Consider the following 27985-nt stretch of genomic DNA (forward strand, 5'->3'; position numbering starts at 1 on the left):
AAAAAAAATACTACATACATACTACATGCATGCTACATACATACTACATGCTACATACATACTACATACATACTACATACATACTACATACATACCACATATATACTACATACATACTACATACATAACACATATATACTACATACATACTACATACATACTACATACATACTACATACATACTACATGCATGCTACATACATACTACATGCTACATACATACTACATACATACTACATGCATGCTACATACATACTACATGCTACATACATACTACATATATACTACATGCATGCTACATACATACTACATGCTACATACATACTACATATATACTACATATATACTACATACATACTACATGCATGCTACATACATACTACATGCTACATACATACTACATATATACTACATGCATGCTACATACATACTACATGCTACATACATACTACATATATACTACATACATACTACATACATACTACATGCATGCTACATACATACTACATGCTACATACATACTACATATATACTACATGCATGCTACATACATACTACATGCTACATACATACTACATATATACTACATACATACTACATACATACTACATGCATGCTACATACATACTACATGCTACATACATACTACATGCATGCTACATACATACTACATGCTACATACATACTACATATATACTACATACATACTACATACATACTACATGCATGCTACATACATACTACATGCTACATACATACCACATATATACTACATACATACTACATACAATACATTCATACAATACATACATAGACATACAGTACATATAACATAGAGTAACATACTTACCAATACTTGTCACATTGTTCCCCGAAGCCATTGTCTTTTACGGAATAAATATTAACATAACAAACCACAAAAATACTCACCCACGATCCGAAGCAGTCCACGATTGTGTCCCACGACAATCTTGGGTAGAGAACTGCAGCATCAGCTGTTGCTGCCGTTCTCTACGGGCTGCAGGAATCCAATGACGGAAGGTAGGTATCCTTCCGCACTGTATTCCTCCGCCACTTAAAAAAAAAAAAAGTCCCTAGTCTCACTTTATGCCATTGCTGCGTGGGAGCCCATCGGACGATGCCTGCACAGACCCCCGAAGCCTGCACAGCCCCCCGGCAGGCCGGCACAGCCCCCCGGAGCCTGCACAGCCCCCCGGCAGGCCGGCACAGCCCCCCGGCAGGCCGGCACAGCCCACCGGAGCCTGCACAGCCCCCCTGGCAGGCCGGCACAGCCCCCCGGCAGGCCGGCACAGACCACCGGAGCCTGCACAGACCCCCTGGCAGGCCGGCACAGCCCCCCGAAAGGCCCGTACAGACCCCAGAGAGGCTGTACAAGGGAAAAACAGGATTTTTCTTATTCCGATACCGGAAGTCCCATAGACTTGAATGGGACTTCCGGTATCGGAATCGGCGATACCGATACTTTTTTTTAAGATCGGCCGATCCATTCCGATCCGATACTTTGAAGTATCGGACGGTATCGCTCAACTCTACTCACCATCCAACCTGACGGAACTGGAGAGGATCTGCAAGGAAGAATGGTAGAGAATCCCCAAATCCAGATGTGAAAAATTTGTTTCATCATTCACAAGAAGACTCATGGTTCTATTAGCTCAAAAGGTGCTTCTACTCAATACTGAGCAAAGGGTCTGAATAATTATGACTATGTGATATTTCAGTTTTTCTTTTTTTTCATAAATTTGCAAAAATTTCTACATTTCTGTTTTTTTTCAGTCAAGATGGGGTGCAGAGTGTACATTAATGAGGAAAAAATGAACATTTTTGAATTTACCAAATGGCTGCAATGAAACAAAGAGTGAAAAATGTAAAGGGGCGTGAATACTTTCCGTACCCACTATATATACTGCATCTGTACTCCACTATTTGAGCTGCGCACAATTAGGAGATATCAAAGTGATTGGTGGAGGTTTCAGGACCCCGACCTCCACCAATTCAATTAGAATTAAATGGGCTAAAGCATAATACAAAAAAACAAAAGTTGTTATTCTTTAAGGTGCATTTCCATTGGCCGATAATCTTGAACTGATTGATTTATCTATGCAGACTGCCAATCACCTGATGCGCAAGACAAACGTTTATTCATCCTGTGAAATGATTTTTAAGCTTGCTTAAATGAATCATTGTTCTCGTGTAAACAGGACATGTGCTGTCATGAACAGAGCTATTCTATGCGCTAAGAACAATTAAATAAGTCTCCTCACTAGGGAATCCCTGTACTAATCTGGACTCCTCGTCGTCCCCATCTTCCATCTCACTGCACTTGGACTGTTTAGGCAGAGGGCGTACAGACGTGATGTCATCGCGCTCTCTGATCAGAATGTCACTGTCAGGAAACGCGGAAGACGTCACGGTGGTGGAGAAGGGAGAGGTAAGTATTTCAACTTTGCAAGTGCTGCGATCATGAGCAAGCAGGGGGGGGCCCACTCGTTGGCGACAGCACTGGCACAAGGCCCCTCATAGTATGGCGGTGTGTCTGACGGGCTCTCACCGGCAGAGACACTTTTGCGTACTATGAGGGGCCCTGTGCCAGTGCCATCGCCCATGAGTATGCCCCCCCACCTGCTCAAGGAACCTGCACTTTCATCTGCACTTTCCTCTTTGTCACCGTGTAAGGTGGTATAGTATGCAGGAAGGGGAACCTGAGTTTCATTAGGGTCAGATACTGGCTGTGTAGAGTGCGAGGGGAATGTAGTGGTCTGGGTCAATGTACCAGCAGAATCATCTAGCAGTGGCTGGGCATCAGTGCACTTGTGGCGCCCCCTGGAGTATGGTCGCCAAAGTGGCATTACCTTCCTCCTAGGGAGTGTGATGTCATGCTTGGGAGCAACGAAGGATCTCTCTAGCAGTTAAACCAGCACACAACACAGTTCCCACTCCAGGCCAGCAGGGAGACCTCTGAACCTGACTGCTGAGGAGCTGCTGTCTGTGGTCGGGAGGAGGCAAGTTAGGGCAGTCTGTGAAGGGAAGGGAAGTGTGTGGGCGTGAGAATGGGAGCTGGAGAATGAGCAGAGTTAAGGCTCACTCCTAGCTGGAGCGCATGGTCCGGATTCCGGTTTCCGAGTTTGTAGGGACACTGACGGTCCTGCAGCAGAAACCGGAGGAAGTAGCAGCTGTAAGTGCTCTGTTCCCAACTAAAGCTCGGAGGCCTCAGCAGCGACGTGTGTGAGCCAGAAGGAAAAGGCTATGGCTGCCTGCCATATGAGAAAGATCCAAAAGAGAGTCAATAGGGGGAACTTCAGTGAACTCAGTACTGCGAGTACCTCAGATAAGCGCTAGAACGGAGGCCACACTACCTATCTGCAGAGAGAGAATTCCAAATTTGCTTCCAGGCTGACCAACTCCTTCTCCATCTGTACTCTGGGTCCTGGACGGCACTTACCAAGTACAGGTAAAGGAACTGCACGACTGCGTCTGTCATCTTTCTCCTGCGCCTGGCGCATGGCTCTGCTACATCCTGCACTGCACACCATCTACCAACTCTTTCATCTGCCCTGCGACTACAGCCCTACCTGTGCAGGGCTTCTACATCTTAGCTGCACCACAACATCTGTCCCAGAGAAGTGACACTGCAGCGCGGGTCAATCTGATCAGAAACCACAGGTGGCGTCACGTATCATTCACCTATAAACGTTATTCGCCCCTTTGCATGGACGCCCAGGACCACGGAACGGGTCATCACCACCAACGTGACACATCCCTGTTGTGAGTTCATTTTCCCCTTCGTCACTGAGGGCTGGTGAACTCCCTATTCTGGTAAAGGAAGGTGATGAGCCTGATTATCAGGCACTGAGCCTAATGATGATGACTGGCTGAGTGGAGTCACGGACTGGATATAAGGCTGCCGATGCCCTTCTGCCCTGCGGGTGATTTATCTGTGGACTTCTAGGAGACCAGTCTGATTCCTGCTCCTCTAAAGCTAAGTTTTCTGCTTTGCCTTTTAGCATTTGTGTTTTGCTTTTGTTTGCATTGCTTTTCTGGATTCTGCCATTCCCTGCTGGGGTGAGCTGAATCTCCTTTTGCTGGTTGCTCTGTCTTCAGAATATTCCTGAGTACTGACATAGTCTTTTTGAAGCCTAGCGTCTTCAGGGCCTTTTTCACTGTCAGTCTGTTGGCTCTTATTTTCATAGGGTTTTTCACGGATTGCAGACAGCAGCCTTCCTGTCCTTTCCTATCTAGTTAGCTTGGGCCCCGTCTTTGCTCAGTCTATGTTTCTGTCTGTGTTAGTGTTCTTTCTTCTTGCTTCACCGTCATTATATGTTGGGGGCTGCCTTTTGCTTTGGGGTCTGCTCTGGGGCAGTTTAGATTTCCCTTTCTGTCTTTAGGCTATATAGTCCTCCGGCTGTGATCGAGGGGTCTAGGGCATCGTAGGAACCCCCCACGGCTACTGCTAGTTGTGTTGATAGGTTCAGGGGTCTGCAATCCGATAGCTGCCAACTTCTCTGGTTTTCTGGACTTAGCTAGCATTTCTGTTTTTGCCTCCTACGGTGACTCATTCATAACACATCCCTCTGAGACACCGGCTCGGTACCGATTAACCCCACTGCCCTGGCTGGCCACCCACACTCCATGTCAGATTCATTTTGGACTGGGGAATTCACGATTTGACTTGATAACCCAGGCATGGTATGATAGAAAGAGCTACATGGACTAATGTGAAGTGTGGCCTGCTGCATCATTCACTTTTGGTGGGGGTGAAGGACACAAGGAAAGGGATTCTTCCTGACCAGGAGCCAGCACTCGACGACTCTGTGCTTGCATTTTTTGAAACTTCAGAAGAGGAGGGCATATTTGCTGGAGTCTGTTTCAGCAATGTATGCCAAAACCAGCTCCTGATGCTCCGGCTTTAAAAGCGGTTAACCTATTCCCAGAAAAGGTAGCCTTCCAGGCGTTCCGGAGCCAGACCATGATGCAGGCTCAACACCTCCTGCCTTAGCTGCTATTGTGCTTTTGTCACTACCAGCAGATGCACCACCACCATCAGCACCAGCTGGCCCCCCCACGCCCACGTCCACGGCCTCTTCCACCAAACTTCAAAATGTTGCAGAACAAAATAACATCAGATATATGGTACTGTATCAGAAGCATACAGCTCTATACAGTCAAAGGATGATTGTCAATCTCCCTATATATACCATCAGTCACACAGACGCTCACAGGCTCAGTATGGATTAGACAAGAATATAAAAAGTAGAAAAAGTGTACAGTATCATCAGATAGCAGGTATATATAGTATAGTTTGAACATCTCTAAATCAGTATGGATTACAACACAATATAAAAAGCCGTAAAACGGTAATGGATCTGAAGAGTACAGCTGTACACAGTGCAGGGGTCATTGTTGTCAATCTCAGTATTTATTTCCACAGTCAGAAAATAACTCTCACTTGGTCAGTTTGGATTAGACCAGAATATAAAAAGCAGTAAATGGGTAATGTATCACAAGCATAGAGCTGTATAGTGTAGTGTTGGGGTAATCTTTAAATGTACATCTATATTGTAGGAGTAACCCACAGACTGTCACATGCTCAGGATGGATCACACCACAATATAACAAGAAGATCCGCAAGAAATAATCACACATGTGGGACAATGTTCCAGGTGTCAATGATACACTTAGAGTGGTGGGTGGAGGAGGACTTCCTGGCAGAAAGGGTACAGTATCACCAGATACCAGGTATATATAGCATAGTTTAAACATTAAAAATGTACATCTATATATTCAGGAGTAGTGTTGAGCCACCCTGCTTGTGTTCCAGTTCGTTTTGGTTCGTCGAACACGAGGCAAGTTCGTCGAATGTTTGTTGAATGTTCGACGAACAACGTCAAACACCATTGAAAACAATGGCAGGCAAACACAAACACATACAAACACATAGAAAACAATTACAAAACACCTTAAAAAGTGTCCCAAAGCAGACAAAATGCTCAGAATACAAAAATAACATATGGAAAATGGCAAATACATATAGAAAAGAGGTGGAGGAGTAAAAGGAGGAAGAGGAGACACAGATATAGGCATGTCATGCCCTTATGAAGTCAAGAAAGGCTGGAATAAAAATGTAAAATACCAAAAACAGTAAAAATCTGAAATCGAAGATGATCACATACTGTCGGACTTCCCACCATAAATTACGCCAACTGCTGATCGGGCGGCGTTATTCCCACGAACCTCCAAACAGCGTCCATGAAGGCAAAGTGTTTGGTTTCTGGGGGCAGTATGGTTGCAAAGCTGAACCTTAAAGGAATGTCCAGAAGGGCACCACCAGGAGTGGAGCCTGCGGCTTAATTCGACTCCACCCGGGAAACCTCAACCATGCCAGCTACAGAAAAGATTGACAGATTGCAAGCTTTGTTGATTCTGTGGGTGGTGGTGGATGTCCATTTTTAGTTGTGCTAGCGATTTGTCAGCTTAATTCCGTTAACGAACGAGACTCTGGCATGCCCCCGCGGTACGTATCAAGCTTACTAGAGGGACACGCGAGGCTCTGGCACGTGAGATCGATCAATAATAGGTCTGTCGTGCCCTTACATGTCCGGGGCTGCATGCACACTACACTGAAAGGACCAGCGTGTGTTGCTTACAGGTGCAGATAACCCGCTGAACCCCATTAGTGATGGGGATCTGGGATTACAATTCTTCCCCGCGAACGAGGATTTCCCAGTAAGTGCAGGTCAACCGGAATTCCAGAATTAAGCCTAACCAGCATTCCAGAAAAAATTAAGTGTCCAAACCACAGGTGCTGTAGCTTGCTTAACAGCTGGGCTCCTATGCTGAGTAGCACGCAGTTCTTACATAAACAGGCGGCATAGCTTGGTTCACTGGTGGGCTCCTCTGCTGAGTAGCAGACAGTGCTACAAGGCCCAAAAGGTTTTTCTGGACAAGATGTGGCTCCTTGACAGGTGTACTACACCGCTTGCTACCACACACCGCTACTATGCCATGAAACAGTCTACTAACATTGAAAACCATTATTCATGTGAAAATGAAGTTACGCTTTTGGTGAACGAACCGTTCTCGAATAGAACCTCGAACAGCCGAATTTTAAGCAAAGTTTTCGAGTTCGACGAACGGCTTGAACACCGCCCAAAACAGCTGGAATTTTAACTTGGCGAACAGGTCGACTCGAACACCGCTCATCTCTAATCAGGAGGCAGACTCAGAGGGTCTCAGGCCCAGTATGGATTCGACAAGATTGTAGAAAGTTGAGAAAGGGTACAGTATCACCGGATAACAGGTATATATGTAGCATAGATTACACATGAAAAACCTATGGCTATATATCAGGAGGCATATTTACACAGCTGCACTTTTGCACTTTTGGCACATTTATGAATTTTTTCATGCAATTTTTTGTGTCACTTTACACATGCACCTTTTTACCTGGATTATTAATGAAGCCTTGTTTGCTATGGAATGGTTTTTCCATTTTCCATTAACATATTGCTAATGTGTTTGTATATGTCATTATCAAAAAAGTTTTTGTTTTATTATATATATACATATGTACATTTTTAATGCACTTCATTGTTGTGCCAACATTTTAATAAAGGCATTTTTATTTATATAAAGATTGTGCCACTCATTATTATTTTTTATTTATTATTTTTTATTTTTTATCATCATTCATGTTGTACATTTGTTTGATCCCATGGGATTTCCTATCCACCTTTGAGTAATTTTTTGTTTGTCTATACCGGATGGTCTGCCATCCTTTCCTTGGGGGATTGGTTCAACCACACTTATTAATATTTTGTTATATTTATACACACATTAATGTGATTATTATATTATTTATTATTTATATTTTTTAGTACATTGTGTGTTTGTAATTTTTCCCCTACTCACTTCTATGCCATGAAACAGTCTACTAACATTGAAAACCTTTATTCATGTGAAAATGAAGTTACGCTTTTGGTGAACGAACCGTTCTCGAATAGAACCTCGAACAGCCGAATTTTAAGCAAAGTTTTCGAGTTCGACGAACGGCTTGAACACCGCCCAAAACAGCTGGAATTTTAACTTGGCGAACAGGTCGACTCGAACACCGCTCATCTCTAATCAGGAGGCAGACTCAGAGGGTCTCAGGCCCAGTATGGATTCGACAAGATTGTAGAAAGTTGAGAAAGGGTACAGTATCACCGGATAACAGGTATATATGTAGCACAGATTACACATGAAAAACCTATGGCTATATATCAGGAGGCAGACTCAGAGGGTCTCAGGCCCAGTATGGATTTGACGTGATTGTACAAAGTTGAGAAAGGGTACAGTATCACCGGATAACAGGTATATATAGCATAGTTTAAACCTTAAAAACCTATGTCTATATATCAGGAGGCAGACTCAGACGGTCTCCGGCCCAGTATGGATTCGACGTGATTGTAGAAAGTTGAGAAAGGGTACAGTATCACTGGATAGCAGGTATATATAGCATAGTTTAAACATTAAAAATCTGCGTGTATATTTCCGGAGTCCGACAAAGACACTCACAGCCTCAGTATGGATTAGACAAGAATCTAAAAAGTAGAAAAAGGGTTATGTATTCGAAGCGTACACCAGTTTACACTGTTGGGGTATTTTTCAATCTTCATATATATTTCAGTCTCAGTAAGACAGTCCAGACTCTCCGCAAGAGGAAACGAGATGGATACAAGTACAGACAGAAATTCGACTGATTGCAGAAATTTTAGAATTACTAATCACGGTAAAAACTCCCGGGAGAATTCTCAGAGGCGATGCTGACCCTCAATTACTTTTTCTGGGGAGACAGCGAAAACAGTTCTTGTGAAGAAAGGTTTGCTGTATCGCAGTACCGTGGAACTGTTACTCATCGCCATCAAATTGTGATCACAGGGACAGATGTAGACATTGTCCTCACTGCCTATCATGATCTGTCAGGTAACTTTGGAGTGCAAAAGACACAAGCCACAGGCCGTAGGCGATTCTATTGGATTGGCATGAGAGGACACATTTAAAAATGTGGGCAGGAATGTCACACGTCTGTGAGTTGGAAAACCGTGAAAGCTGATGATAAACCACCACTGCATCTCATTGTGAGTCGACGTCCATAACAAATGGAAGCCATTGATCATCTGAAGATAGAGCCCAGCAGGACAGGGCATAGCTACGTCTTAACCATCTATCATTTCACCAAATTTGTATTGGCAGTCCCAGTGAAGTATTTAACAGGCCAGACTACAGAGTGGTGGAGCTGGGAGAGGTAAGTATTGCAAGTGCTGGTGCCCTGAGCAAGCAGGGGGGGCCCATTCATGGGCGGCGGTACTGGCACAGGGCCCCTCATAGTACGCCCGTGTGTCTGACGGTGGGTGTGCACCTCCACCGTCAGAGACACTTGATTCTACTATGAAGGACCTTGTGCCAGTGCCGTTGCCAAAGAGTGTGCCCACCCACCTGTCCAGGGCAACAGCACTCGCACGGGTGCGTGAGCCAGGTGGTGACCCCGGCCCTGTGGGGGGAGGCAGCCCAGTTAGGGAGGTGGAAAAAATGGCATATGTTGATGTTGGACATTCAGCAGCTGCAAATGGAGTAATTGGAGAAGTCCGCGGAAGAGGAGGACAAAAGCAAGCCATTTTTCTGGCAACCTATGTGTCAGCAGGGGAGGGTGGGAAAAAATCCTTTGAAACCCATGCATGGTTCATTTTAATGAAGGTTAGATCATCAACATTTTGGGTCGACAGACGGGTCCTTTTTTCTGTCAGGATTGATCCAGCAGCACTGAAGACTCTTTCAGATAACACACTAGCAGCAGGGCACGCGAGCTCCTGTAAGGCATATTGTGCCAATTCAGGCCAGGTGTCAAGTTTACTGGCCCAATAGTCAAAGGGGAATGACCGGTGAGGGAGAAAATCGATATGGGAGGAGAAGTAGTTTGTTACCATAGTTGACAACTGCTGTCTCCTGTCACTTTCGATCGATGCAGTATTACCAGTCGTGTGAGCGGTACTTGTGAAATCAGTCCACAACATGGTCATAAATCCCCTGTGTCCAATGCCACTTCGGCTGTGTGCACCATGAACCCCTCTTTCATGTTGCCCCCTACGGCTCGTTAGAAAAACATCGCCGCCGCTGTGTGCTGGGAATACCTCAAACAAACGGTTTACCAGAGTTGCTTGTTTGTTAGCCAATATTAGCTCTAGGTTCTCCTGTGGCATGATGTTTTGGAATTTGCTTTTATAGCGTGGATCGAGGATGCTAGCCAACCAGTAGTCGTGATCGTTCATCATTTTGGCAATGCTGGGGTCCCTTTTTAGGATCTGCAAGGCATAAACAGACACGTGGGCCAATGTTCCAGGTGTCAATGATGCACTGTGTGTCAAGACTTCCCTCCTCCTCCTCCTCTTCCTCCTCCGCTGCAGACGCATGATCTTTAATGTGCGTCAAAGTTTGCATGAGCAGACGCATAAGTGAGATGCTCATGCTTATGATGGCGTCGTCTGTGCTTACCAGCCGTGTGCATTCCTCAAAACACTGAAGGACTTTACAGAGGTCTTTCAGCTTCAACCACTGCACACCAGACAACTCCATGTCTGCCTGCAAACTGCCTGCCCGTGTATCCTCCCACAAATGAATTACAGCCTGCCTCTGTTCGCACAGCCTCTGAACCATGTGCAGGGTGGAGTTCCACCTTGTTGCAACATCGATAATTAGGCGGTGCTTGGGAAGGAGGAGCAATCGCTGCAGCTACTGCATACGACTGGAGTGTACGGGCGACCGGTGGATGTGCGAGCACAGTCTTCGCACCTTATGGAGCAGGGGTGTTAACTCCGGATAATTATTGAGGAAGCACTGCACCACCAGGTTCAAGGTGTGAGCCAGGCAAGGTATGTGTCTGAGTTTTGAAAGGGCTATGGCTGCCACAAAATTCCGGCCGTTATCACTAACTACCTTGCCTGCCTCAAGATGTAGACTGCCCAGCCATGACTCAGTTTGTCACTGCAAGTAGTCAGACAGTACCTCCGCGGTGTGTCTGTTGTCACCTAAACACATCATCTTCAACTCAGCCTGTTGACGCTTACCACTAGCTGTTCGATAGTGGGACAACTCGTGTGCAACACTGGCAGCTGCGGATGGAGTGGTCATGCGACTGCGCTCTGTGGACGAGCTTTTGCTGGAGGAGGAGGAGGAGGGTAGAATGCCTACAGCCAACTGTTTCCTATACCGTGGGCTAGGCAGCACTGTCCCACCGCCGCTGTCACCTGTGGACCCTGCATCCACAATATTAACCCAGTGCGCAGTAACATAGTAACATAGTAATATAGTTTTGAAGGCTGAAAGAAGACCTTATGTCCATCTAGTTCAGCCTATTTTTAGTGCAGCTGTTCTGCATTGTTGATCCTGGGGAAGACAAAAAACCCACAGAATAGAAGCCAATTTTCTCCATAGGGAAAAAAATTCCTTCCCTTAAGCTGGGTCAACCATCTACCTATAATATTCTGTTATTCGCAACCTTCTATACTTTTACTCACAAGAAAAGCATCCATTCCTTTCTTAAATTCATTCAGTGAGTTGGCCATCACCACTTCCTCAGGAAGAGAATTCCAGAGCCACACTGCTCTTACCATGAAGAACCCTCTGCTATGCTGGTGAAGAAATTGTCTTTCCTCCAAATGAAGAGAATGCCCCCTTGTTCTTGTCACAGTCCTTGGTACAAACAGTTCATTGGAGAGATCTCTGTATTGCCCTCTGATAAACTTGTACATATATATTAAGTCTCCCCTAAGTCTTCTCTTTTCTAGAGTAAATAGACCTAGTTTTGATAATCTTTCTGTGTATTGTAGTGAACCAACTCCGTTTATCATTTTAGTAGCCCGCCTTTGAACCCTTTCAAGTTCAGTAATGTCTTTCTTGAGCACTGGCGTCCAAAATTGCACACAATACTTCAAGTGTGGTCTGACGAGTGATTTGTACAGAGGGAGAATTATGTTTTCATCTCGTGTCCCCAGACCTCTTATAATGCATCCCATGACCTTATTTGCTTTGGTGGCAGCTGCCTGACACTGGGCACTCTAATTGATGCAGTGACGGACACGTAACGGCCCTGGCCATGCCTATTGGACCATGCATCTGTTGTGAGGTGCTCCTTTCCACTCACTGATTGCTTGAGTGCATGGACAATGCGGTCTTTCACATGCACGTGGAGGGCTGGGTTGGCTTTTCGCGAAAAGAAGTGCCGACTGGGTAGGTCATAGCGTGGTACTGCGTAGGCCATGAGCTCGTGGAAAGCTTTCCTCTCAACCAACTGGTAAGGCATCATCTCTAACGAGATTAGTTTGGCAATGTGGGCGTTCAAAGCCAGTGTACGCGGATGAGAGGATCAGTACTTTCTTGTCCTACTCAGAGTCTCTGGTAGGGTAAGCTGGACTTGAGAACTGCATATGGTGGAACTAGCGGTGGACATGGTGGACTGAGAGAGGGTTGGTGATGGTGATGGTGTTGGTGGTGTTGCTGATGGCCTAGATTTAGTCTTTTGTAGCAATAACATTGTGATTCCATGACTGCTTTGAACTTGCGACGACACCTCGACATTTGCTGCTGGTGGTGTGCTAACCGGTGGGCTTACAGTGGGGGAAGCGATGTAGCGTTGATGACTACCTTCATTCGGAGCAGGTGCACATGTGGCACGTGAGGTTTGGTAGTCCATCCACGCTTGCAAGTGCATGGTGGTTAAATGTCTAAGCATGCAACTGGTATTCAAATTTCTCAGATTTTTCCCTCGGCTAAATGTCTTTGCGCACTTCTTACAGATAACTTTTGCCTGACCATTAGGATTTTGTTCAAAAAAGTGCCACACTGCACTCTTCCTACTATGGAAGACATTTTGAGACCTTGCATGCTGTGCTAATTTGACCGTCTGGCCAAGCTGTCCTGCAACTCTTTTTGTTTTTGTAACACGTTTTTGGACTGCTACGGTCATGCCAGATAACAGCTGTTGCGATGTCGTTGCCTGCTGTGGATCCTCCTCCTCTTCTGAGCTATTGGCAGCGGCACCCTCTTACCCCAATGGATGTCAATCTGGGTCAACAACTGGCTCATCCATCACCTCCTCTTCAATTTCATGTGCACCTTCCTCTGTCTCACTGTGTAAGGTGTTATAGTATGCGGGAAGGGGCACCTGAGTTTCATCAGGGTCTCATTCTGCCTCAGTACACTGCGAGGACAATGTAGTGCTCTGAGTGAATGTACCAGCAGAAAAATCTAGCAGTGGCTGTGCATCAGTGCACTCCATGTCAGATTCATCTTGGACTGGGGAATTCACGATTTGACTTGCTAACCCAAGCATGGTATGTGAAAAGAGCTCCATGGAGTAATCTGAAGTGTGTGCTGCAGCATCCTTCACTTTTGGGAGGGGTGAAGGACACAAGGAAAGGTGTTGTTCCTGACCAGGAGCCTCCACTGATGACTCAGTGCTTTTATTTTTTGAAACTTCAGAAGAGGAGGCGAGAGTGCTGGAGGCTGTGTCAGCAATGTAAGCAAAAACTTGTTCCTGAAGCTCCGGCTTTAAAAGTGGTTTACCTACTCCAAGAAAAGAGAGCCTTCGAGGCCTTGTGGAGCCAGACGATGACGCAGGCTCAACACCTCCTGCCTTAGGTGCTATTGTGCTTTTGCCACTACCAACAGATGCAGCAACACCACCACCACCACCATCGGGACCAGCTGGCAACCCCCGCCCAATTTAATGGCGTCTTCCACCATACTTCCTCATTTTTGTGAAAATGTACCCAAAATATCACCAGCTATATGGTACTGTAAAACAAGGTAGAAGGTGTATCTACTATTGGTGAGAATTTTAATCTCACTATAGATTTGAGGACGCAGAACTATTGTCTCAGGCCCAGTAGAGATTACACGTCAATGTAACAGGCTGAAATTGGATGGATGGTGTATGACAAGGTGGAGGGTGTCTATAGGATTGGTGAGATTTTGAATCTCACAATAGATTTGAGGACGCAGAACTATTGTCTCAGGCCCAGGAGAGATTACACCTCAATGTAACAGGCTGAAATTGGATGGTGTATGACAAGGTGGAGGGTGTCTATAGAAATGGTGAGAATTTGAATCTCACTACAGATTTGAGGATGCTGAACTATTGACTCAGGCCCAGTAGAGATTACACCTCAATGTAACAGGCTGAAATTGGATGGTGTATGACAAGGTGAAGGGTGTCTATAGGATTGGTGAGAATTTGAATCTCACTATAGATTTGAGGACGCTGACAATGATGCTCTCATTCCAAGTATGGACGCAGGCAGCCTAATAAGCAGGACTGCTGCACACACAAAAGGGTGGAAAAATGAACGCTTGGTAACTGTGCAGAAAAGAGTAAGAAAAGTATTTTTGCTTTTAAAAAAGCAGTTTGCACAGCAGTGTGCAAATAGCAATGCAGCTTTTAAGGGAGCCTTATAAGGCAGCCTAATAACCAACAGAGCCGATGCGCAAAATTAGAGCCTCCCCTGTCACTACATCATAAAGTGTTGTGTTGTAAGTGGAAATCGCTAACAGCAGAAGCAGTTTTTTGGTTCTTCTTCCCTGCCTAACGCTCTCCCTTATTCTGAATCAGCAGCAGCAACCTCTTCCTAATGCTAAGAACGGCAGAAGTAACATGGCGGTCGGTGTTCACGCCCTTTTATAGCCCCTGTGACGCCACACAAACCCAGCCAATCACTTGCATGCCTTTCTCAAAGATGGTGGTGACCGTAGCCTATGTCATCGCGTTGCCCACAGTGTGCGTCCTCCATCATTGGCTGAAAAAGGGCGCTGGAAGCATCTTTTGAAACGCGACTTTGGTGCTCTGGTCGCCGACCTCGTGGCCGACCTCACGCTATGGTCAGGTTTCATTTCATGAAACCCGACTTCAGAGAAAGTCGCCGACTTTTGAATATGACCGACCCGTTTCGCTCAACTCTACTTATGACTAGGGATGAGCGACTTTGCCTTCTTTCGGGTCGAGTCGGGCTTCATGCCTTCATGGGAGGGTGGGACAAAATCTTTTGAAACCCATGCATGGTTCATTTTAATGAAGGTTAGATCATCAACATTTTGGGTCGACAGACGGGTCCTTTTTGATTGATTGATCCAGCAGCACTGAAGACTCTTTCATATAGCACACTACCAGCAGGGCAAGCGAGATCCTGTAAGGCATATTGTGCCAATTCAGGCCATGTGTCCAGTTTTGAGGCCCAATAATCAAAGGGGAATGACCTGTGAGGGAGAACCTCGATTTGGGAGAAGTAGTTTGTAACCATAGTTGGCAACTGCTGTCTTCTGTCACTTGCAATCGATTCTGTATTAGCTGTCGTGTGCGAAGGACTTGAGAAATCAGACCACAACATGGTCAGGAAACCCCTGTCTCCAATGCCAGTTCAGCTGTGTGCACCACGAACACCTCTTCCATTTTGCCCACTACGGCTCGTGGGAGAACCAGTGTGCTGGGAATGCCTCAAACAACCTGTTTACCAGAGTTGCTTGTTTGTTAGCCAATATTAGCTCTAGGTTCTCCTGTGGCAAGATGTTGTGTAATTTGCCTTTATAGCGTGGATCGAGGATGCTGGCCAACCAGTAGTCGTCATCCCTCATCATTTTGGCAATGCGGAGGTCCCTTTTTAAGATCCGCAAGGCATAGTCACACATGTGGGCCATTGTTCCAGGTGTCAATGCTGCACTGGCAGTGGTGGGTGGAGGAGCACTTTCTGGCAAATCCACATCCCTCCAGTCATGCACAAACCCTGCACCTGACCTTGGCACGCCCACATGTTCTCATGCCCCCTGAGAAGCATCCTCCTCCCCAAAATAATCATCCTCCTCATCCTCCTCCTCATCTTCCTCTTCTTCCTCCACCTCGTCCACGCCAGTTCCCTGACCAGACAATGGCTGACTGTCATCAAGACTTCCCTTCTCCTCCTCCTCCTGAGTTGCTCCTCAGCTGCAGACAACTGATCCTTAATGTGCATCAAAGTTTGCATGAGCAGACGCATAAGTGGTATGCTCATGCTTATGATGGCGTCGTCTGCACTTACCAGCCGTGTGCATTCCTCAAAACACTGAAGGACTTTACAGACCACTGCACACCCGACAATTCCATGTCTGCCATGAAACTGCCTGCCTGTGTATCCTCCCACAAATGCATTACAGCCTGCCTCTGTTCGCTCAGCCTCTAAATCATGTGCAAGGTGGAGTTCCATCTTGTAGCAATGTCTATGATTAGGCGGTGCTTGGGGAGGTTGAGTGATCCCTGCAGCTTCTGCATACAACTGGAGTGGACGTTTGAGCGACGGATGTGCGAGCACAGTATCCGCACCTTATGGAGCAGGGCTGTTAACTCCGGATAATTATTTAGGAAGCACTGCACCAACAGGTTCAATGTGTGAGCCAGGCAAGGTATGTGTGTGAGTTTTGAAAGGGCTATGGCTGCCACAAAATTCCGCCCATTATCACTGACTACCTTGCCTGGCTCAAGATGTAGACTGCCCAGCCATGACTCAGTTTGTCGATGCAAGTATGCAAGTAGTCGGCCAGTACCTCCGCGGTGTGTCTAGTGTCGCCCAAAGACATAATTTTTAAAACAGCCTGCTGCCGCTTACCACTAGCTGTTCGATAGTGGGACACCTCATGTGCAACACTGACAGATGTGGATGGAGTGCTCGTGCGACTGCGCTCTGTCGACAAGCTTTCGTTTCTGGAGGAGGAGGGTCGAACGCCTACAGCCAACTGTTTCCTATACCGTGGGCTAGGCAGCACTGTTCCTCCGCCGCTGTCCCCTATGGAGCCTGCATCCACCACATTAACCCAGTGCACAGTGATGGACACGTAACGGCCCTGGCCATGCCTACTGGTCCATGCATCTGTTGTGAGGTGCACCTTTCCACTCACGGATTGTTTTAGTGCATGGACAATGCGGTCTTTCACATGCTGGTGGAGGACAGGGATGGCTTTTCGAGAAAAGAAGTGCCGACTGGGTAGGTCATAGTGTGGGACAGCGAAGGCCCTGAGCTCTCTGAAAGCTTCGCTTTCTACCAAGCGGAAGGGCATCATCTCTAATGAGATCAGTTTGGCAACGTAGGCGTTCAAAGCCAGTGTACGCGGATGAGAGGATAAGTACTTTCTTGTCCTACTCAGAGTGTCTGGTAGGGTGAGCTGGACTTGAGAGCTGCATATGGGGGAACTAGCATTGGAAATGACGGACTGAGAAGGGGTTGGTGATGGTGAGGGTGTTGATGGCCTAGATTCAGTGTTTCCTCACGAAAATATTGTGATTGCCTGACTGCTTTGGCCTAGCGATGACACCTCAACATTTCTTGATGGTGGTGTGCTTATCGGTGGCCTTACAGTGGGGGAAGCGATGGAGCGTTGCCGGCTAACTTCAGTCGGAGCAGGTGCACATGTGCTACCTGAGCTTTTGTAGTCCATCCATGCTTGCAAGTGCATGTTTGTTAAATGTCTAAGCATGCAACTGGTATTCAAATTTCTTAGATTTTTACCTCTGCTAAAGGTTCTTCGGCACGTCTTACAGATAACTTTTGCGTCATCATTAGGATTTTGTTCAAAAAAGTGCCACACTGCACTCTTCCTACTATGGTACAAATTTTCAGGGCTGTGCTAGTTTGACTGTCTGGCCAAGCTGTCCTGCAACTCTTTTAGTTTTCTTGCCAAGTTTTTTGACAGAAACGGGCCTGCCGGATAACCGCTGCTGCGATGACGATGCCTGCTGTGGATCCTTCTCCTGTTCTGACCTATTGTCACCAATACCCTCTTTCCCCAATGGATGCCAATCCGGGTCAACAACTGGGTCATCCCTGACCTCATCTTCAATGTCATCTGCACCTTCCTCTGTACCTTCCTCTGTGTCACTGTGTAAGGTGGTATAGTAAAGGGCAGTCTCTCATATAATATTAGAAAGGGTCAAATGTAATCTCATGTATATACACTCACTGGCCACTTTATTAGGTACACCATGCTAGTAACGGGTTGGACCCCCTTTTGCCTTCAGAACTGCCTCAATTCTTTGTGGCAGAGATTCAACAAGGTGCTGGAAGCATTCCTCAGAGATTTTGGACCATATTGACATGATGGCATCACACAGTTGGCGCAGATTTGTCGGCTGCACATCCCTGATGCGAATCTCCCGTTCCACCACATCCCAAAGATGCTCTATTGGATTGAGATCTGGTGACTGAGGAGGCCATTTGAGTACAGTGAACTCATTGTCATGTTCAAGAAACCAATCTGAGATGATTCGAGCTTTATGACATGGCGCATTATCCTGCTGAAAGTAGCCATCAGATGTTGGGTACATTGTGGTCATAAAGGGATGGACATGGTCAGCAACAATACTCAGGTAGGCTGTGGCGTTGCAACGATGCTCAATTGGTACCAAGGGGCCCAAAGAGTGCCAAGAAAAAATTCCCCACACCATGACACCACCACCACCAGCCTGAACCGTTGATACAAGGCTGGATGGATCCATGCTTTCATGTTGTTTACGCCAAATTCTGACCCTACCATCCGAATGTCGCAGCAGAAATCGAGACTCATCAGACCAGGCAACGTTTTTCCAATCTTCTACTGTCCAATTTCGATGAGCTTGTGCAAATTGTAGCCTCAGTTTCCTGTTCTTAGCTGAGAGGAGTGGTACCCAGTGTGGTCTTCTGCTGCTGTAGCCCATCTGCCTCAAAGTTCGACGCACTGTGCGTTCAGAGATGCTTTTCTGCCTACCTTGGTTGTAACGGGTGGCAATTTGAGTCACTGTTGCCTTTCTATCAGCTCGAACCAGTATGCCCATTCTCCTCTGACCTCTGGCATCAACAAGGCATTTCCGGCCACAGAACTGCCGCTCACTGGATTTTTTTTCTTTTTCGGACCATTCTCTGTAAACCCTAGAGATGGTTGTGCGTGAAAATCCCAGTAGATCAGCAGTTTCTGAAATACTCAGACCAGCCCTTCTGGCACCAACAATCATGCCACGTTCAAAGGCACTCAAATCACCTTTCTTCCCCATACTGATGCTCGGTTTGAACTGCAGGAGATTGTCTTGACCATGTCTACATGCCTAAATGCACTGAGTTGCCGCCATGTGATTGGCTGATTAGAAATTAAGTCTTAACACACAGTTGGACAGGTGTACCTAATAAAGTGGCCAGTGAGTGTATATCCCTTAAAAAAGATACTTTATTCATTAAAAACCACAAATGTGGTAAACACCAACGAAGTGACAAAAATAGAAAAAAAAAAAAGGAAAAGTGTTCAAACATGAAACCACTCTAAGGTGACACCTAAGAGTCCCTGATATAACCCTTCCGCGGCCCCTTCCACCAGACTTCCTCATGTTTGGGAATATGTACCAAAAATACCAGCAGAGAAATGGTACTGTATGAGTAGCGTACAGCTGTGTAAGGTGTATGCAAGAAGTGAAATCACCATGTATATATTTTGTGAGTCACAGATGCTCACCCAGTATGTATTTCACCGTAATCCAACAAGCAGAAATACGGTACTGCATCATAGGTGTACAGCTGTATACGTTGTTGGTGAAACTGTCAATCTCTGTATATGTATTCACGGAATGTCACACACACGCTGACTCTTTGTAGATGTGACCGTAAAAAGAACACCAGATATCCGATACTGTTTGATAATCGGACAGCTCAATACGGTGTATGGAGAAATGGAAATGTCCGTATATGTATTTACAGAGTCTCACAGACACACGCTGACTCTGGGTAGATGTGACCGTAATAAGAACACCAGATATCCAATACTGTTTGAGAATCTGACTCCTTAATATGGTGTATGGAGAAATGGAAATGTCCGTATATGTATTTATGGAGTGTCACACACACACACGCTGACTCTGTGTAGATGTGACCGTAATAAGAACACCAGATATCGGATACTGTTTGATAATCGGACACCTCTATACGGTGTATGTATGGAAAAATGTTAATCTCCGTGTATTTTTTTACGGAGTCACACACATATAGCATGTAGTTGTCCGTGATACCAGCTGGTACACGGTAGTGTGTGAGGAGCGTACACCTCTATACGGTGTGTGAAAAATTTAAGCTCAGTATCTACTGTGCAGAAAAAAAGGAATAAAAGGATTTTTGCTTTTAAAAAAGCAGTCTGCACAGCAGTGTGCAAACAGCAATGCAGCTATCAGGGAGCCTTATAAGGCAACCTAATAACCAACAGAGCTGCTGCACACAAATATATCCTCCCCTGTCACTGCACACTATACTGTTGTGTTGTAATGTACAGTGACATTCGCTATCAGCAGAACAATTTTTTTTTTTGGCCTGCCTAAACACTCTCCGCATTGAGAACGAGCAGCAGCAACCTCTCCCTATGCGAGGATCAGCAGAAGTAAGATGACGGTCGGCGGTCACGGCCTTTTGTAGGCACTGTGACGCCACACAAAGTCAGCCAATCACTTCAATGCCCTTCTCTAAGGCTAGTTTCACACTTGCTTTTTTTTGCAGCGCGTTTTTCCCGCAAAAAAACGCATTGAAAAAACGCATACAAAAGCATACAACTGCTGCGTTTTTTTCAAGCATTTTTATGAGCATGCATGAAAAAAACGCAGCGTTTTTATGCGTTTGTATGCGTTTTTAGTGCGTTTTTACCGCGTTTGCATTTTTTTCCAACATTAGGTGGCCCCTCATACTAACCCAAACCATGACTTTACTAACCCTAACCCTGACCCTAACCCTAACCCTAACCCTGACCCTAACCCTAACCCTGACCCTAACCCTTAACCAAACCATACTTAACCCTAACCCAAACCCTAAACCCTAACTAACCCTAACCCTAACCCTAACCCTGACCCTAACCCTTAACCAAACCATACTTAACCCTAACCCAAACCCTAACTAACCCTAACCCTAACCCTAACCCTAACCCTGACCCTAACCCTAACCCTAACCCTAACCCTGACCCTAACCCTTAACCAAACCATACTTAACCCTAACCCAAACCCTAACTAACCCTAACCCTAACCCTAACCCTGACCCTAACCCTAACCCTAACCCTGACCCTAACCCTTAACCAAACCATACTTAACCCTAACCCTGACCCTAACCCTAACCCTGACCCTAACCCTTAACCAAACCATACTTAACCCTAACCCTGACCCTAACCCTAACCCTAACCCTAACCCTGACCCTAACCCTTAACCAAACCATACTTAACCCTAACCCAAACCCTAACTAACCTTAACCCTAACCCTAACCCTAACCCTAACCCTGACCCTAACCCTTAACCAAACCATACTTAACCCTAACCCTGACCCTAACCCTAACCCTGACCCTAACCCTTAACCAAACCATACTTAACCCTAACCCTGACCCTAACCTCAACCCTAACCCTGACCCTGACCCTAACCCTAACCCTAAACCCCCTTAACTAACCCTAACTCTAACCCAAACCCCTAAATTCCATGGTTAACAAAAAAAACGCATGTGCAAAAAAACGCATACATGAGCATGCCAGTGCGCATGTATGCGCATCCATAGGCTATAATGGCCATTTTTAGCGCAAAACGTGCGCATCTGTGCGCATGCGCTTTTTTGCAGGGACAAAAAATGCAACATGCTGCGTCTGGAAAATACAAACGCACACCCCAAAAAAACGCAGCGCATGAAAATCGCATACATGCGCTTACCAGCGCGCAGGTATGCGCACCCATGTTAAATATAGGGGAAAAAACGCATGCGCACGTATGCGTTTTTTTCCAGCGCAAAAAAACGCAAATGTGAAACCAGCCTAACATGGTAGGGGCCGCTGTCTATGTAATCGCGTTGCACACAGTGTGTGTCCTTGATGATTGGATGAGAAAAGGCACTGGAAGCACTGTGGGTAACGCGACTTTGGCGCTCAAGTCGGCGACCTCATGGCCGACCTCACGCCATGGTCGGGTTTCGATCGGCGAAACCCGACTTTAGCCAAAGTCGGCGGATTCTGAATTTGGCCAACCCGTTTCGCTCAACTCTACTTATGACCATGTGATATTTCAATTTTTTTTTTTATAAATTTGCAATTTTCAGGCAAGATGGGGTGCAGAGTGTACATTAATGAGAAAAAAATGAAATTTTTTGAATTTACCATATGGATACATTGAAACAAAGAGTGAAAAATTTAAAGGGATCAGAATACTTTCCATTCCCACTGTAAGTCATAGACTTTCTGTTCGCCCCTGAGCTGTGTACTTCTTAGAGGTCTTTGAGCGATTGTTGGGGGTCTAATATTATTGACCAGTGTAAATACATCTTAAAGAGTAATTAAACTTTAAGTTTACAACTTTCAGCTTTAGTTACATCTTAAACAGCAACTAAACTTTTGTGCTTTTTTTTATTTATTTTTATTCAGGGGAAATAATAATCACATTACTTTTTTTAAGTACACTCTGTTGGGATGTGCTGCAAAAAAACAGAGGAGAGGCAAGTATGCAGAGACGAGCTGGTTCGGAGAAAAGTTACCCTGGTGTCAGGAGCAGATGAAGGAGAAAGACACAAGAAGATCTCCAATCAGAGAATATGTCCTATAAAGTACCTGGATCTAAAGGTACCGTCACATTTAGCGATGCACCAGCGATCCCGACAACGATATGACCCAGTCAGGATCGCTGGTGCATCGCTAAGTGGTCGTTAGTGAGCTGCCACACAGGCAGATCTCACCAGCGATGCAGCGACGCAGCAGCGGTCGTTACTTACCTGTCAGACGCGGCAATGAAGACGTCCTCCCGCCCGCATACAGGCGTCGCTCGTCGGCGCCAGCAGGAAGCGGCCGACGAGAAACAGCCCAGGACGTTCTCGCGCGATCAGCGATAGACAGCGGGGGAGCCGGTCGGAGGTAAGTATCACACATAGCGATATCGATAGCAATATTGCTGCTGTGTCACAAAATCGGTGACGTTTAAGCAATATCGCTAGCGATCTCGCTTAGTGTGACGGGGCCTTAAGAGTGCATTTACCCTGGACAGTCGAGGATACTAAACAACAGTCAATTGGCTTTATGAAACCTATTAACAGAAGTTTAATGGCTTGTCTAGACAGGCCCATCGCATGTTTATGTGCACAGAATGATTGAAATCTTGATAGGTATGAGCACATAGAATAGCTTTGATCTCAGTAGCACGTCATGCTTATTACAGATGATATACTGCCAAAAATCACAGTAGTTATGTAAACTTTGTGTGATTAGCAATATGTTTGCAAAGGCAGATAATCAGTTCAAGATTATCTGTTGTGTTATAAATGCACCTTCAAAAGTAACTAAACTTTTTGGAGATTTATTTTATATGATTTAGATCCAGAAGACAGTTAAAAACATACACAGTGGGGAACAGATGACATAGAAAATCATAGGTTTTTTTTACACTCCTGAGCTGGCCTTTTGAGTTACTAGTAGGGTTCTCTTGACCCAGACTATATTTCAGAATTTCAGGGCCAAAAACATATAAAATATTGTGTTACCTATTTCATCTAATTAGTACTGTAGTTAATGTATGGTCTGCAGTTTAATGATGGCCGGTAACAATAGATCACAGCATTTCCTTATCCTTTTCAAAAACATACTGGTGGAAACAGATTAATGCTATATATTTGTATAAGGCATAGATAGACCTGATACCGCAATTAATCTATGTAACCAAGCTTGTGCTTTTTCATGTACTGTTAATCGTTCTGGTGCTATACTCTTGTACTGATGATGGTTCTCATGGATTATTCATATACTGATGATGTTTCTGTGGAGTATTCATGTACTCATGGCTATTCTCATGATATATTCATATACTGATGGTGGTTCTGGTGCTGTATTCATATACTGATGGTGGTTCTGGTGTTGTATTTATGTGCTGGAGATTTCGGCTCTAAACAAGGCAAATTGTTGTCCAGACTTGTTTATGTATTTGGCAGACATAAATAAAGAGCTTCACTTTTAATATTAAAAAGTGCATGAGTGCTATTTAAGCTTTATTGTAAAATACCAACCTCAGTCGAGAGGAAGTCATATAAAAGATTTTACTATGTTCACACAAAATCAATTATACATGTATGTGTGTGCCCATAAATTCCAAAATATATACAATATTAAATTATTTTTATATTATACTGTAGCTACATATAGGCACATAAAGATCTAAAAATCACCATCATGCACACATGTACTGGGTTTGCCATCACACAACCAGCTGATGGCAAACAAGAGACTACAATGAACAATATTTGATTCCATCATGTTAACTTCACAGTATATGACAAGTGCTAGAAAAATACATAGATTACAGAATGCACCACACATTACTCACTGGATAAAATGAATGTACATAGAGTGAAGCTTAAAGTGGCACAGGTGAGAATGTTTTGGTGCAATGAGGCAACTTGCCATTGCTGGATGCTGTAACAGATTGTCTTGACAGAGGCGGTTACAGGCCACTCTTGAGGTGAACAAAGTGGCTGCCATACAACAGTGTTGTCACTGGCATATGGCTGTCACTATTATGGGGTATATTGGAGTCTTAGCCTGTCACTGGTTGGGGTCCTATGGTGGCAGAGGCTTCATATAATAATTGTAGAATATTTTTTTAAATTGTAGAGTTACTTGGAACCCTTTTCCTCAATGGAGGTAATAATAATAGAAATAATAATAATAGTGAGAATACAAATCTGCTGCTGACGCTACAATGTTTTTGCCAAAAAAATATTGAAAATTTGGCAAAAGAGTCGCTACACTTAATATAAGATCATATGATCAGAGGCATGTGTTTTAGAAAACATGAGGCATGTAAGGATTGATTTTGTGGGTTTACTTGTCTACTTAAATTTCAGAAATGAAAATGAATAATTTATAAATCTGCAGCCACATGCGTTCAAAACCGCTTTTTCCTATTTCATAAATTAACAGTACACATGAAAATGAAAAATGTTGTAATATACCTTATCTTATCAGAGAAATTCACTTCTTTATTTTCCTGAATCAGTCATTCTCGAAATTCTCAATTCACTCATAAAATCTGTCTTCAGTGGGTACAGATTTTGCCATTATTGAGATAGAAGATGGCAGCTGGTGCTCATTAAGCTCTATGAAACTTGCAGCAGGATGTCTGTGTCTGTCTCCAGCTACTTCAGCCTCGCTATAGAATTGTAAAACTATCAACTGCCATCTCCTACTTCAGTAATGGGAATATCTGCCTTCACAAAATACAGATTTTATCCATGAACTGAGAGGGAAAGATCTGTCCAGGATGAGAACAAAGGCAATTTAGCTGAAAAATATATTACAAGTTGCTTATTTTCATATGTACTATTTATTGCTTTATGAAATAAAAATTAAAATGACGGTTACACTTTAACACTTTAAAGACAGAGCTAATTTTCATTATTGCCCTTACATTTTTCCATCTCCTTTTTTCAAGAGCTGTAACTTTTTCTATTTCCATGCTGACTAAGCAATATAAGAGATTGTTTTTGAGGGACTAATTGTACTTTTGCAGTATACTATAGATTTTATCTTGTAGTGTACCGTATTTTTCAGACTATAAGATGCACTGGACCATAAGACGAACCCCAAATTTTCAGAAGGAAAATAGGCAAAAAAAATTAATGTGTCAAATGGGGGTCCATCTTACAGTCCGAATTCATCTTACCCAGGGAAATCAGTAGCACTGGTGGAGTGTGGTCACAGGGGGTGTTCGGTGGTCCGGCGATGACATAACTCCCATCCTAGACTGGTGTGGCAGGTTCTGTGGTGCTCGTGATGCGACGGCTCCACCGACATTGTCTGAAAGGAAGATGCCCCCGTACATCCATTGCTGCAAAGTCGTGGCCGCCGGGATATCCCATCCCAGGCAGGTGTGGCAGGTTCGTTGGTGCTCAGTGGTGTGGGAGCTCTGCCGACATTTTGTGAAAGCCCGGAACCCCGCACATGCCCACTGCTGCGATGCAGTGGCCGTCGGAAAAATGGCAGTCTGGTCAGCACATGGGCAGATTGAGATCTCAGCACAGAGATCTCATCTCCCGAGATCTTGTTGCCAAAATCTCAATCTGCACATGCGCCGCTTCCGGCAGCCATTTTCCCGGAGTCCACCCATCACAGCAATGGAAGTCTGGGGGCTGTAGGCTTTCAGGCGAAGCCCTGCACCACTGCGCACCGCCGAATACTGCCGCATCAGCCTGGGAAGGGAGTGTGATCATAACCCTGCAGTGTCGGACTGCCACAGAATCACCCGACTACTGCTGCTTCCACACTACTTGTAAGTACCGTATATTCTGACTATAAAACGCACCCCCATTTTCCCAAAAATTTTTAGGGGAAAAAAGTACGTCTTATAGTCGAAAAATATGGTACAGGAAAACGTGAAAAAAATACAAATGCAATTTCACAGCTGATTTTTGGGTTTTACTTTTTCAGCATTTCTGCTGCAGTAAAAATGGCCTGAAAATATGATCCTTCAGTTCAGTATAATTATATTGATGCCAAACTTGCACTTTTTTTTTTTTAAGTAGAGAAAATAATTTAAAAAATGTATTAAAAAAAATGTTTTTTGCTTAAGTTGTCATTTTCTAAAGCCCATAGCCTTTTTACTTTTTTGTGATGTAGCTGTGTGAGAGCTAGTTTTTTGTGTGGTGACCTGATGCTTTTATTGATACCATTTTTAGGTAGATACGCTGTTTGATCGCTTCTTATTGCATTTTCTCTGAACTTGCATCAACCAATTTTGACATTTCAATTTTTTTCTCTACAGTTTTAAAAAGATCAGGTTAATTAATTTTATATTGACATAGATCTGACTTTTCTGGACACGCTGTTACCAAATATGTGTACTTTTATTTTTTTTACATTTCTTTGTTACTTCTTTGTTGTTAGTTATGTAAATGGGTGGCGATTTTTAGATTTTTTAACATATTTAAAAAATTTGTTTCTTTCCTTTTTCCTTCATTTGTCAATTCCTTTAGGGGACTTGAACCTGCAATTGTCTGATTGCCTCATCTATTTACAGTAGTATTGCAGTAAATAGTAAAATCCACTGTATTCTTAGACGCCCAGACACAAGATGCACATCACAGGAGAGATTACTGTAGATGACAGGCACTGTGATGTTCAGCCAGCCCTGCCTGTCATATCACCCATTGGTTCTCCTTGATCATGTCTCAAGGAATTGGGTTGCCATCCGAACGAATGTCGAGTCGAGGTTCATAATTGCCGCTGTCAGCAATTGACAGCGGCATTTCAGAGGTTAGAAGCATCAATCAGCGGATGCGAGGCAGAGAGGCAAATGTCAGCTATATAATATAGATGACATCTGACCTATGTGGAGCAGGCTCTGCTTCTGAGCCCGCTCCAAAGGTCCTGACACTCCATGACGGATGTGTCCTTCAAGGGGCTTAAATGGTTACCAAAAGTTACAGACTTATTTATTGTTTATTATGGACATTGGATACAAGTCCATTATTATTATGGTCTGTCACTGACTAGCCCTGCATTACAAATCAGGACACAAGCACTTCATTAAAAACTACACAATAGTATTTCATTCATAATTTTTTACAAATAATTACAAAAATAAAAAAAAGTCTTTCGATGCTAGAACACAATGAGGGAATTCCGTGTTTCCTCATCTCAAGTTCTTCATGTTTCCTCCTATTGTGCTGTCCTTCAATGCTCTTTATCCTGGGTATCTCCATATCTTTATACAGCACATTCTATGACATTCGAAACACTTCCAAAAGGCTGGCAGCTCCATGCATACGATAGAAAATGCCAAATGGTAAGCTGATGTTAGTGATTATAGCCCATACTGTAGGTCCATAGAACTTCAACTCTAAATCATTCCTTAACTGTGGTCGAGCACCAAACGCAGGCAATAACCAGAGCTGTGAGGGAAAAAATGGAG

At 44.5% G+C, this 27985-nt stretch overlaps 1 protein-coding gene across 3 annotated transcripts in view; it reads right to left on the reverse strand.

Annotated features, from left to right (window-relative positions):
* Positions 1–23416: 23416 nt before the first annotated feature.
* LOC141099895 (proton channel OTOP2-like) overlaps positions 23417–27985 on the reverse strand; it is a 98059-nt gene continuing 93490 nt past the window's right edge. For all 3 annotated transcript variants that reach the window (XM_073587981.1, XM_073587980.1, XM_073587982.1), the window contains one exon: positions 23417–27965. In XM_073587981.1, the coding sequence (XP_073444082.1) occupies positions 27795–27965 (171 nt within the window). In that variant the 3' untranslated portion in view covers positions 23417–27794. The remainder of the gene's footprint in view (positions 27966–27985) is intronic.

Source organism: Dendrobates tinctorius, unplaced genomic scaffold, assembly GCF_039654945.1.
Source record: "Dendrobates tinctorius isolate UK_male_01 unplaced genomic scaffold, ASM3965494v1 ptg000103l, whole genome shotgun sequence".
NCBI lineage: Eukaryota > Metazoa > Chordata > Amphibia > Anura > Dendrobatidae > Dendrobates > Dendrobates tinctorius.